This window comes from Streptopelia decaocto, assembly GCF_964273445.1.
Source record: "Streptopelia decaocto genome assembly, chromosome: 3".
Taxonomy (NCBI): domain Eukaryota; kingdom Metazoa; phylum Chordata; class Aves; order Columbiformes; family Columbidae; genus Streptopelia; species Streptopelia decaocto.
The window spans coordinates 30,530,320-30,544,317 of record NC_138656.1 but is presented as its reverse complement, the minus strand read 5'-3'; the positions used below and the strand labels follow the sequence as shown (position 1 = coordinate 30,544,317).

General features: G+C 47.8%; 1 protein-coding gene across 1 annotated transcript in view; it reads left to right on the top strand.

The window, feature by feature from the left end:
* Positions 1-4,337: 4,337 nt before the first annotated feature.
* PLB1 (phospholipase B1) overlaps positions 4,338-13,998 on the top strand; it is a gene marked incomplete at its 5' end in the record, with an annotated part of 96,033 nt that continues 86,372 nt past the window's right edge. The window contains one exon of the mRNA XM_082048934.1: positions 4,338-4,551. Within this exon, the coding sequence (XP_081905060.1) occupies positions 4,338-4,551 (214 nt within the window). The remainder of the gene's footprint in view (positions 4,552-13,998) is intronic.

The window sequence follows — 13,998 nt, the reverse complement described above, 5'->3', positions numbered from 1 at the left end:
TGAAGTGCTCCCTCAACTCCTGCTTGCTGACAGAGCCCTTCGAAAGGATTTAACACTGCTTTTATGCAAGCACGGGCTTTGAGGCCAGGTCTCCCACCTGATTTCCTCCCAGCACTGGCTGGTTGCGACTGCCTTTTATCATCATTAGCTCGCAGACACTGGAATGTCCGCACCAGTTATTATAATTTGCTTTTGAAGGATGAAATTGCACAGTAGAGCAAACTGTTTTCCACCAGTCTTCTAGCTGTGGGAGGCCAAATTCTACCACATTGACATGGAAATTGTTTCTTCCCGACATCCTCATCTTGTTTTAGATCTCAACTTCACATAGGGAATTTCCCCTCCTCCTGAAACAGGCTCACCCTCCCTCCACCCTGCGATGCCCAGACCTTGTTGTGCAAGTGAGGGATCTGTGTGTTATCATGGGGTGCTCCTGAGTGGAGTCATGCTGGAAGAGTGGTCATCTGTTCTTTTTGCCAAGAGAGGATGTGAGCGGCATCTGCACCAGCACTTCTTCCATCAGGATCAGTATACATCCCAATTATGTCTTTATTGTGTAGACGAATTAAGAGAGCCTCCCTACTCTCTTTTGCTCGTCCCTTCCCCATGATGTGAGACTCATCTCTGAACTTCCTTCATGATCATATTTCTTAACTAAAGTACCAAGAATTGGCCCATTTCTCTAGGCAGCATGTGCAGGGGGAGACGCAGCTTGGGGCAGAACTTTTATGGCAAGAAAAAGCCCAGAGGAGTGTCCTGAATATATCATGCCAGAGATGTCAAGTTGTCAGACGAAGGGTTTTGGTGTTTGCATGTTGTGTGGTGTGGGTTTTTTGGTGTTTTGTTGTTATTATTGTTTTGTGTGTGTGGTTTTGTTTGTTTTTGTGTTTTGTGTGTGTGTTTGTTTGTTTGGGGTTTTTTTGTGTTTTTTTTTTTAGTTTGGTCTAGAATCTGCAGTATTACAGGAAGACTGCAGAAATTCTGCAGCCAATGGAAAGAATAAGCATGTGCTAAACTTCAAGAAAGCTTAATGGCAAGCAGAGCTGGAGTGGGAGTGTGGGGGAAAGGAGAGCATCCAGAATGCTGGTTTGAAGTGATGTTTCCACTGTCATGTGGGAAGGATGTGACAGAGGAAAACTGTGACATGGTTATTGCATCAGATACCCCGAAGTGGAACAAATGATGTATTTAAAAAACAAAACAAAACAAACACCATCACCTTATGGTCCTACTCCTACTGACGTCTATGACCTGATCTTCCTGAAGTTCCATGTCATTATAACAAGCTCTTGAATTCAGTTTCAACAGTCCAGGGTTTTCTGCTCTGTCTCACATGGCACAAGTGAGGGTCCCATTCAGCAGTGCTGGCCACTGTCAGCACAAGGAGCAATACACACTGTCATAAGGCTGAAGTTTAAAATAAGTTTTTTCATGCGTCTTCCAGCGTAGTGAGATCCAAGACACCTCAGAAAGACTTTCGTCAAGGAAGACAGGGCAAGACTGAGAGGAAAGGCTGAGAGACCTGAGATTGTCTGGCTTCAAGAAATGAAGGCTCAGGGAGGATCTTACCAAAATGTGTAAATACCTGATGGAGAGAGGGAGCGAGGAGGTGAGATCAAACTCCTCCAAGTAGTACCAAGTGACAGGATGAAAGGCAGTGGTCACAATTTGCAATAGAGGACATGAAAATAACTTTTTCACTGTGAAAATAGTCAAACAGGTTGCCCAGGAAGGATGTAGAGTCTCCATCCTTGGAGACATTCAAAACCCGACCGGTCATGGCTCTGAGCAGTTGACTCCAACTGTCCCTGCTTGAGCAGAAGGGTAGACTAGACAGGTGTCTATCAACCTCAGCCATTCTGCACTTCTGCTTTTGACTCCACATAGTCCAGGAGGAGTATATTGCAAGCATATTTCTTTACCCCTTGCAGTGCTATCTCATTTGAACTCCAGAATTCCTCTGTACTAAATATCAGCTTTTTTGTTGCTGGCTATGCAAGGTCAAACAGATAAGGACTAAGCCGAGAGGAGGATAGCATGGCAGACAGGAATGTAAACTGTTCAGCCTGCCGCAGTGTGAGTCTCAGATTTCCTTTTTATTTTGTATGCTCCATTCCACAGACTAGCGTGAGGGAAGAGAAGGAGACAGGCCTTACATGGGTGTAATTTAGATTCTGCATCCCACAAATGACTGTACAACTCTGCAAATTCATGTGTAGTGCCAGAAAATGCTTTGCCTACTTGCCTTTTGCAGGCTCTCCTACCATTTTTCCTCTCTCTGACAGAAGTTGTTTTTCAAGTTCCCTGGAAAGTTAAATAGGGATCTACAACCGGTGATCCCAGGCGAGATCATGGGTCAGGCACAATCCATCAACTGAGAACAGACACTCCCCTTGCATGCTCGCCCCCACCTCCTTTCCTGTAACCCTAATTGGGCATATTCATCAGTGGCTCCCAATGATGACACACACACACTGGTGATTACTGACGTGAGTGACCACAGCAGGAGCTGATGCTGGTTTTGGGCAAAGGGAAGAAGTAGGTCAGTTCTTTTTCTTTGGTAGCTCAAGTTATTCAAGCACTGGATGCTCTAATTTGCCTAACTCCTGTTTCAGTTGCTTACATCGTATTACTATTCTGAAATGCACTTATCTAAGTTTTCATAGAATCAATGGATCATTTTGTTTGGAAAAGACCTTTAAGATAATTTAGTTCAACCATTACCTAACATTCCCATGTCTGCCTGTAAACCGTGTCCCTGAGAACCTTATCTATATGTCTTTTAGACACCTTCAGGGATGGTGACTCAACCACTTCCCTGGGCAGCCTGTTCCAATGCCTCACAACCCTTTCTGTGAAGAAATTTTTCATAATATCCAATCTAAAGCTTCCCTGACACAGCCTGAGGCTGTTTTCTCTTGTCCTATTGCTTGTTAATTGGGAGAAGAGACCAACACCCTCCATGCTACAACCTCCTTTCAGGTAGTTGCAGAGAGTGATAAGGTCTCCCCTCAGCCTCCTTTTCTCCAGGCTGAACAGCCCCAGTTCCTTCAGCTGTTCCTGATAGGACTTGTTCTCTAGACTCCTCACCAGCTTTGTTGCCCTTCTCTAAACTTGCTCCAGCACCTTAACATCTTTCTTATAGTGAGGGGCCCAAAACTGGACACTGAAACTGTTTATCTCATGTTAATAAAGATAGACCAGCAGATGCCAGCCTGTGGGGTTAAAAGAAAAGTTACACACCAGAAACCCAGGAATGTCTCCAGTAATCTAGGGGGAAAGGTGAGCTCACGATTCCTCCATACCTAAGATCACCCTGTGGTCTAGCCAGTCACAGCCCTGCTCTGACCCCTAGAAGCCAGGGCTCGGGGGAGGGTGGCAGCACCAGCAGTGAGCAGCAGCAGGAATCGTGGTGGCTGTAGCCTTTGTTCTAGGCTGATGCTGACTTAGAGGGCTGTAACCCTCCGCTCCTCCCTGGTTGCTACAGGTCACAGGGGTGATGGGAGGCATTAGCCGCCTTTTGCAGCCTCCAGTTGAACATTGTTTTTATGAGCCACAAGGACTGTGATTAAATCTCTACTCTAAGCAATGTTCTGAGGCCATACTGGTATCTAATTATCTTCTCCACTTCTGTCAGCTGAGGAAATGAAGATCTACCGGTGACACTGTCTGTGGTAAAGGGAGGGAATAGGAAGGACACCAACACCTTCCAAATATTGTCTTCAGGTTCTTGCCTTGACCTTGTGCGTGCCTTGCTGTCGACACCCACAGCTGGGATGAATGTTCATCCTGGAGAGATGTTCTACCTCCTTCTCTGCTCTTCTTGTCCTGGTGCAGGTGGGGGGTTTGTAGGAGCCACAGTTACACCTGGCGAGGTCTTCCACAAGGAGCCGCAAGGAGCAGGGTTGTGCTGTGGTGGCACAGAGTAGAAGGAGCTGTACAGTGAAGGTCTTGGCAACTCAAGGTCCTCCAAGATGCACCTTGACTGTAGGAGGTCCCTGATTGCATAGACCTGCCTGTCCTAGGGGGCTGGAGGAAGGCCCCTCCCAGGGAATTGATCTTAAGAGCATGGCTGGCTGCCTTGAGGACAGGACTGTCCTCCACCCATGGTGACTGGTCCCTATTTTGTTTTACTTTTCTCACTTGTCTCCAACTCCTAATTTCCATGTGCAGCTGCCACCATTGCTCCGTTACCCAGCAGCTGCTCCACAGGCATGTTTCTGGTGGTTTCCACCACGGGGTTCTTTGAAAAGTTGAATGCTGTGACTGGGTGCCATGGGCAAGACAGCCATTGCTAATCCATGCCCCACAGCGGCTCCGCCTGCCCAGCAGGATCAATGGCGCCAACTCAGCCCCATTATGTTGACTCTGAATCAGCGAGAAATGCCAAGGGAGATGGGAGGAGAAGGCTCCTCCCTGTGTGGGGTACTGCTACCTGCCTGGGACGCTCAGGTCCTCCTTTCCTCCCCCCTGATTTTGGAAGAGGTGGTGAAGCATTCAGTGGCCCTTATGCCCGTGGGCTAGCCGAGACCCTGGAGGAGAACACGCAGGGTAGAGACCCTGCTGGGATGCATGCCAGGCTCCCCAGCTCCAGGAGCGTGGGGTGATCACAGGTGCCGTGCACCCTCCCTGCTGAGGCCAACCAGTTCTGCTGGCAGGTAGAGGCAGGGGTGGATCTTGGAGCCATTTCCAGGGAGCAGGCTGGTGCTGGGGAAAGCCAGGAAGCTGCGGCTGCCTCCTCGCCCCCATGTTTGTGCAAGGTTGGGGGTCCAGCATTCAGAAAAGGGTCTCATTGAGAGCTCGCCCATCCATCCCTGTGCTGCTCACAAAGACGAAGGGAGACGGCTTGTCAGACTATACCATTTAAGGAGTTCCTCAGCTTAGTGAACCTCAGCTGACCTCAGGGTATACTGAGTTTCCAGTGTGGCAGAGCAGTGTTTCAGTTGAAAGCACACCACCCGAAACTTCCCTACTTGCATCTTGGAGAAGGGGGGCAGTGGGAGGGGGGACAGCAAACGGTGACCCACAGAAGCCAAGGTGACATTGGGTTAGTGACTCTCAGTTGTAGCAAAAACCCTTCCTAGGAAGGATGTTGCAGACCAACAGGACCTGCTTGAATGTGAAGCAGCTTCAGCAGCTTTAGCAGCTTTTGGCAGGCGCTGGGGTGAGGGGGATGGGAGGGCACCAGGCCCACAGCACTGCTGGGTGCTGCAAGTCGGGACGCAGGAGCATCGCCCCAGCGATACAGTGTTTACAAAGGTGAAAAACATTAATAACACGCACTATGCTCCTCCTGTTGTTTCAACAAGATCAAGGTGTGTACGGGAGAGTGCGTGTGTGTATACATGTGTGCACACACGCACTCGCTACGGCTGGCATGAGATACCACTCGGCGCAGGATTTTTCCAGCCAGGCTGCAGTCAATACTGGCAAATACAGCATACGTCCCATCTTGCCCACAGCAGTGAGGCAGCTGCGGCAGGCTCGATGCTTTTCCTCCCTCTTGTGAAAGACCTGGGGGTGTTTTCAGCAGCGCGGGGAGCTCAGGTCCCAGTGGTGCGTGGTCTTGCCACTGCACCAAGCGAGTTGGTGGGGTGGGGAGTGATGCCCAGCCAGGCGACTTCCTCGCTGCTGGCTCACCCCACCGTGTGCTGCCCGCTCGGCGCGCTGCACGAGACAGGGGTTCAGTGTAAGGGAAAAAAATATAAAAGAATAATAATAAAAAAAAAGTATGTGAGATCATATAATTAAAGATGGTATCAGAATGTCTAATTAGGATGACTGAGAGAACTTGGCTGGGAGACGCAGCCAAGAGCTGAGTTAGTGTGTTTGCCAGTCCAAAGCTCCTTAACAGTAATTAATCCTTAAATGTCCAATTGTTCAGAGTTCAAGGAAACACCTCCTACTACTGTACTTTGTGTTCCTGTTAAGCAAGGAGACACAGCAGGGCGTGTGCCCTTATTCTGTAAGAGCGACACGCCTAGGGGTGTTGTTAGGAACTAGACCGAAGGTTGAGTATAATTATTAACTACCTAAGAGTTCCCAGCATTGCACAATTACCCAGGCTGCCTTGCAGCTGTACACTCGCCTGGTTTGATTATTTTTTTTTTTGGAAATAGAAATGCTGAGCTTTAGTGGTACATAGGTACAAATTATATCGGAGTGTCATCTGCTCCCTTTTCAGTGTTGGTTGTGCCACTGATCTGTGATGCATTAGCAAATGTGGCCGAGAGGAGTGTATGTATGCATATACCTACTGTATGACAATCCGTGCTCCTCACTGAAACTCAATAGGCTTATTTACATCAGTTGCAAATTTGACCCAGAGATTTTTCCTTTGTTTGATGACTCTTGCATTAACATAAAAGCCTTGGCTATTTACCCTTGTGGGGTTTTTCATTCTGTTTGCGTTTTTGAGGTGGGTTGTTGTGTTTTTTTTTTGCTTTGTTGATATTAATGCTGAAAAACCTGAAGGAAAGAAACATAGGTTTGACACAGTAGGTGAATTGAACTGCTTGTCCTGCTACAGGTATTCTGCCATCATCAGGCCCTTGTACAGGCAGTTGTCAGGACATTGGGAAGGGATGCTCAGGCAGATTTGCTTGGGGAGCAGAGCTGCCATTGTTCGGTGCCTTCAGGAAAGCCCAGCTCAGTGGCAGCATCACATATCGCTCACAGACAGCGGGGAGTTATGTGTCATTTCCTCAGATGCAGCATCATCTTTTAAGTCGCGTTTCTGCATTTTCATCCTCTCCCGTCTTTTTTTAATTGACCCTTTCTGGCGGGCGTGGTGAGGGCCCGGCTGGCAGCCGGCCGGGCAAAGTCGCTTCTGCAGGGGATCATTAACTCGGGCGTCAGCCAAGGCCGTTTAGTGTTTATAAAAACTCAGACAATTAAACACGGTCGCAGCCCTGAAATGCTATAATTGGAAAGCAGGCTCTGACGATGTCCACCGAGAGGGACCGGCTGCCCGGCACCGAGGAGGGACAGGCGGCAGGGCTGGGCGGGCAGGGCTGAGCTGTCCTGCCAGCCTGGCCGGGGCTGCACCGCACAAACGCCCAGGCGGGAGAGTCCCTGCCCTGTCGAGCCTACAGGCTGCCGACATGAAAACAAAGGCTGGGGAGGGAAATTGAGGAGAAAAGAGACTTGCCCGGTGCCACCCAGCAGCCGGGAGCTGGCTTGGGTGCGTGGGCTGGGTCCCCCAGGTGCTGGCTGTACTGGATCCCTGTGAGTCCATGGTGAGCCTCTGTGCCAGCCTGAAGCTGCCTCTGACATTGCTCCTACAGACATTTATCTGGTCATGAAGATCCTTTCCTGCCAGGCCACCATTATGGGATAGCGAAGGGGTTGGCCTGGCCGCATGGCTGCTGGCCTGAAACGGTCATTAGCCAGGCCCCAGGCCACAGACAGGCTTTGGGTTTCAGTCAGGGAGGAGTGGGGTGATTTGGGCTCTTCCCAGTTTATACGGTAGTCCTGCAACCTGGCCTCCCCTCTTAGACAGTTTTGGGCACCACAGTACTGAATACTGTTGATGCATGTTCCCTACCAGTGACTGAATGGCCACTGGGAGCTGTGTGTGTCAACTGTTGAACTTGCTGTCCAAGCAGAGCTATATCTTCCATAAAGTCTGGTGAGTGGGTAAGATGCTGAGTACCAGACTGGAATCGCCATAGTCCTGCTCCAAGCTCTGCAACTGACTCAGTGTTTCACCATGAGCACGTCACTTCACCTTTTTGTGACTCAGAATTTTCATCTATCAATTAGGGATTTATGAGGTTTAATTAAGGTCTGTGAAGCCCTTTGAGATCCTTGCTTGAAAGATGCTGTGCAGGCATAAAGTAGTCTATGCAATGAAGAAAACAAGAGAAATTAAATGCTCCGGACCAGAGAGAAGAGAGAGCAGGTTTCCCACTACTTGGTCTCCCAATTACATACTCTTTGTTTGGATGGCAACTTCACTTTAACCTGTGGACAAACGAACTTGTTCACCCCTTCTTGCAGCAGACAGGCGATGACGTGCAGCAGCGTCTTACTCATTAGTTAGCCTTCAGTCATCTTTCCAGAAGTATGAGCAAACGGGGAAGGGGGCAGGGAGTGAGGGCGGACGAGGATTGCGGATTCCAGAGAAAAGGGAAGTATCAGAAAGCAAGCTAGAATGTGCAAGGGCCTTTAATCGCTGCTGCTGAGATCTAGCTCTGCGCAGTAACAAACAGGAATAGATCTCATCTGTCCCTAGAGGTATGTGCCTCGGAGCAGGGGAGAGCTGATGAGTTACAGCAGGGAGGAAGCAAGAGAGTTCTCTTATGCAAGGCATCTATTTCAGTGTTGGAGAGGTGGTAGACTCGAAGGAGCCTGAGTGAAGTTTTTGAACCTAGCTAGAGTGAAAAGTTATTTTATTTACGTGTGGTTTTTAAGGTTAAGCCCTTGTTTGCAGCAGTCATTCATCACACACTTTGTTTGAAGCTCATGCTTAAATTTAAGCATGTGCTTAAGGCCTCTGCTGAATGGGCATGTGCCCAGATTTGTTTAGGTGCTTGGTGGAAACCAGGTCTAAGGGGAGTCCAACAGCAGCTGTGAAACTAGCCAGACCATGATGGCTCCCACGAGCTGCAGAAAGCAGTAACATGTGAAAAGCCTTGCCATACCATCCATAAGATCAGGTTGACCTAGGAGAGGAATGGGCAAAAAATAAGCTCCATCTCCAATCTTCATTTTCTCCTTTGCTTACTGTACAAACAACACTGAGGAAGCTGGCTCCAGTAGGTGTGGTCTGTGTATGCGCTCCTGGGTGTGCCCCTTTGTTGTGTTAAAAGGACCATTCCTCACCTGAAAGCAAGTTTCCAGGTTGTCACTGACAGTCACATCAAAACCTGTCACTCCTCCCATCCCCCACCTGCATGCCTTCCCTCTTACATAAGTAAAATAGAGATGCCTGTTGAGATGAAACCCAAACTAGCCCTGGGTTTGGTGTCTGTCTTTGTTCCACGCTAATCTGGGACCCTCTGTGTGCCTACCAGGGCAAAGAGGTGCACAGCAGCTGATGCTGGCTAGAACAGCCCCCTGTGTTGGGGGTGGCAGTCCTCACTCTCCTCTTTCCTCCTGGAAAAAGCTTCCCCAGTCAATCCAGCTTTCCTCGGGGTATCTTAAGCTTCCGGATGGACTGGCTGGTCTGTTCTGAACTCCACCTTTCTGAAAATGCTGAGCATCAGTGAGCACTCTTTTGGGATAAAGCAGAATAATGACCTACTGTGACATACTTATGACAGTCCATTAACATATCCCAAAAGAAATGTTTGTTTTTGTTGCAACAGCAGCATACCGTTGACTCATTACATGATCCACTTTAATTCCTGCAGATCCTTTTGTGTAGTAGTGCTGCTTAACCAATTATTCCAAGTTGTTCATTTGCGCACTTAATTTCTCCTTCCCAATCACAGTGCTTTGCTGTGTTTTTATTGAATTTTATCCAGTTGATTCTGAGCAGCTTTTGCAATTTATTGAGATCACTTGAAATAATAACCTGCAGATTAATTGTTCAGAAAATCCCATGCACAGGCCCATGCCTGCACCCATAGCTGGTTCCAGAGCCCAGCCTTTCCATCTTGAAAACAAAGGTCTCTAGCACTTGATGGCATTCTTGCAATATTCAGCAGAAATGTCAGGATGGAGCTTGGCAAAGCTATGAATTTTGGAAGGCTCTTTCAAGGGAAATATAGAATAAGAGCATCTGTTCTGCTGGCAGTGGCTTTTGGTCTCTGATCATTCAGTGTTGGTTTGAATCACTGATATTTTCTGTATTATCAGTGGTCTTCAAAGCCTGCAGCCGCTGAAAATATGCAAGCTTGAAACTGGCTTCTGACTGTACGGGAGGATATGGAACTACTGTTGTGTGGTTGCATGGCCTGGGCTTCCTCTCTAAAGAACTGGCGGTACAGCTCCATTGCCATTACATTTTTTTTCGCCATTCCCAGCTGAAGGGTCCGGATACAGGTTGTGCTCAGGAGTGAAAATGTAGGAATTTGGTGACCTCTTGTGGCAACTATGGGAGTTACAGTTGGCAAAAGCAAGCGTGACCCTCCAAACGTGTCATTCAGGCCAACTGCGGCCATATCTGAGCCATGTGCTGCAGGCAGAGCCGTGATATTCCTTCCCACCCTGCACTGTAAATATTTCTAGTCTAGTCTGGCTTCCACAGCTTATATATGTTCACCCCTCCTATTTATTTTATGCCTGGGTGCCACTTCCCTCTCTGGAGTGCTGAGGTGTGCCTAACTTTGGGTTTGAGATAGGCTTGATGGTGTTTGCTTGTGCTTCCTCTGTGATTTCTTTGCCTCACGGAAGGAAATTTAGCTTCTGGAAGCACCTCTTCACAGGTAGTGAAGGCTTTAGCTGCTTGCCTCTGCGTGATCCCTGAGTAAAATAAGTGTGCCTGTGTCTAAAGGTCTTTTAACCCACTTCTCTAAGCCCTGACTTGATTAGCCCCAGGCTTGCCCCAGTGCGGTTCCCAATCACTGAGTGAAAGAACTGGTGAGCAAGAAGACACAGAGCACCTGAATGACCAATGTTTGGCTCTTTTAGCCACAAAACAGGCGAGAGCAGCTCAGAGCATTGCACAGGTGGTGAACACTGTGGTGGGAGGATGTGTTCGCCACAACTTGCAGTGCGTAAAGTATGTAAAGGGAACATGCTGAGCCATAAGCTCGTGGCTTCAGGTGCCTCTGCTGGATATGGGTGAAAACTGATCAGCCTTGAGGTCCTTGAAGTTCAAAGGTCTGTAAATGTACAACTACAGCCAGAAAGGTCAAACAGCCTCATCTTTTATGAGGAAAAGCAGCCTTACCCCCTCTCCCTATCTCATTCACTGTGCTACCACTTGGTAGTCTCCTGTTTTTCAAGGGCAGCACAAGTATTAACAATGCAAAAGGAATATAGCACAGCTGGGTCTGGCTCATTGAGGTCAAAGGGATACATTTTCTGACATGTAGCGGCAGGCTGAGAAAAAATCTTCTGTGGGGGAGTCAGGTAAACAGAGGGTTTTTGGTGTGTGGGCAGATGGACTAGCAAGTCTGGGACACCATGGTACTGAGACAGGCTGACCCCATGGAATCTGTGCGGTGTACCTTCATGTGGGAAGAGCTTTGGGGATCACAGGAGAGTCAGGAGCTTCCCACAGGTTGCTGCAATTACAGCACTGGCTGAAAACAGAGCCCCTTCGTGGAGTGAGTACAGACAGCAAAAAGCTGGCACTGGTCTGGGAATTTTATAGCTTAATGGAAAAGAATGGGAGAAAGGGGATACTAGTGTTTCCATTTTACAGAGAACCACAGTGCTTTGAGACCTGGGCTTCAGTTCACAGAGGTATTTACTTAGATGCCTAATTTCTATGCAAGTCTTTCAGAATGAGGTACTTTGGATCCAAGTGTCAGTGAACTCACCCAGAGACTCATAGGAAGAGAGCATCCATTTTCTGGTCTCTACTCTAAAACACCATCACTGTCTACCAGGGGCAGACAGACTGCTTCCCTTTGCTATCTGCCTTCCTGCAAGGGCCGCTCTCTCAAGGCTGTGGCTGTAAACAGGGCTCTCCAGAAATGAGCATTATCTCCTGATCTGATAACTGAGAGGCCAGCTGAATATGAGGCCATGGGAAGCATCTGGTCCCCAGTTTCTTGTTGCCTACAGACTCAAACCCTCACACTACAGCAAAGTCAGTAAAAAGTCTTTAACAGAGGACCTTTAAATCTTGACTTCTGCTGTTCTCTGAGTGTTCAGAGCCCTCAGCTGACTTGCAGCCATCATCAGGCTTCAGTTGGCCTACAGAAGGGCAATGATGAGCAGAAGAGATTTCAGCCTATGGTGTGATCTGCAGCTTGCCTATAGCAGAGGCCCAGAGCTGCTAGGAAAGGAAGTGAGGAGAAGCTCCAGGTTCCACTGAAAGGCTGCACGGGGTTTTTGTGACAAGTGATGGGGTGCGAGGGACCTGTGCCAGCTGTACAAGCTGCAAAGGCAGGCTGGGGTACCACCAGCCTCCCAGCAGCACTGGACACAGCCTGTAGAGATGGACTTTGTGCTTTACTTTGGTGGTAGCCTCAGTTGGTGGCTAAATGGCTTGTGCCCTTGCCAGTCAATGAATCAATGAATCAATCAATCAGTCAATCAATCTGTGTGGGAGGTTGTGCCCTTATGCAGGCACAAGGAAGAAAATTTGAGTTTCATTCACTTCCTAACGTTGGATCTGAGGTTTCATTTTAACATTGCTGCCTCCAGCTACGGCAGGAGGTGCTGCTTCACAGCTCATCCAAAACTTGGGTGTAACTTCAGCAGTGACCTTGCTTATTTACTTCTTTATCACCACAGCTCAGGTCTCTATAGCAGCTCTGAAAATCCCAAATATCCAGGTGAAGACTCCAGTGCTCCAGTCACATGCTGAGCTTAGAATAATTTACTTTAAAGAAGTGTATTTGAGGCTTTATGTTTGCACTTTTTTTTACAGTTTGGTTTTGGTTTTAAGTCATTTTAGAAACAATTGGGTTTCTCCTCGTGTGCAACTCCAGAATGTTTTGTTTTGTTTTTAAATGAGGGCACCAAGCATTACAAAGCCTTTTGCCCACTTTCTGTAACCTGACCATACAGGGAGCCATGCCTTCCAACTCCTGCCCGAAATGGCTAGATTAACGTTTGGTTTCTTCTTTTCTTCTGAGTATTTGCATTCTCTCCAGCAGGTGGTAGCAGCCTCCTTTAAGCTGTGCAGCTCTCCTGCCCGCTGCTGCAGAATCGCTGCCCTGTGATTGATGTCCCTGGCTGCCCTTGGTCTTGCTTCATCTCCTCACTCTGCTGCAAGCCTGAAATCTCCTGCAGTGCAAGATCTGCTGTTTCGGTCCAGAGCGTGGACTAAATTTACAGCAACGTGAAGCACAGCAACAGGAGGTGATGGCACAACATCACAAGGACACATGAAATGTCTTACTCTTGTATATGATTTACTCCTAATGGTTTCACAGCATTATAATGTTCAACCCATTATGGATGGGGGTCTTGTAGATGGAACAACTCAGGGATGTACTTCTTAAATAAAAAAATCCAAGATCTAAAGCTTTGTCTAGGTAGTAGGATTAGGTGAGACACTCACAAGCCACAGACATGCTGTATCTTCATTCGGAATTATGAATCAGTCTGCTTTGTATTTCCACAATAAGTCTTTTGCTATGCTGGTGTAATACAATAGTTCTGTGGATGCAGTTAGGTTTTCCTCTGATATATGACCTCTCATTGTTAGCAGCTGAGGAAGTTACTTCCCTAACTTGCTCAGTAAAAGTTTGTGCTTGTAGTGACAAACATCTTGGGTTTAATTATGAATGGTTGAATGCTAGAATTTTTTGTGTCTGGTATGTGTGTGTTTTTTTTTCTTTTAATGTGCAGCCATAGATTTATTATTTTGTATTGTAAAACACGGGTCCTGTAGGTGAGGAAATCATAGAATCATAGAATGGCTTGGGTTGGAAGGGACCTTAAAGATCATCCACAGCTGCTCTGGGCAGCCTGTTCCAGGGCCTCACCACCCGCATGGTGAAGAATTTAATCCTTATATCTAATCTAATTCTACCCTCTTTCAGTGTAAAGCCATTACCCCTTGTCCTATCACTACACACCCTTGTAAAAAGTCCCTCCAGTTTTTTTGTAGGTCCCCTTCAGGTACTGGTAGGTTTCTGTAATGTCTCCCCAGAGCCTTCTCTTCTCCAGGCCAAACAACCCCAACTCTCTCAACCTGTCTTTGTAAGAGAGATGCTCCATCCCTCTGATCATCTTTGTGGCCTTCCCTGGATTTGCTCCAACAGGTTGATGTCATTCTTATGTTGAAGGGCTCCAGAGCTGGATGCAGCACTCCAGGTGGGGTCTCACCTGGGAGAATCACCTCGCTTGACTTGCTGGTCATGCTTCTTTTGATGCAGCCCAGAATACAGTTGGCTTTCTGGGCTGCAAGCACACATTGCTGAGTCA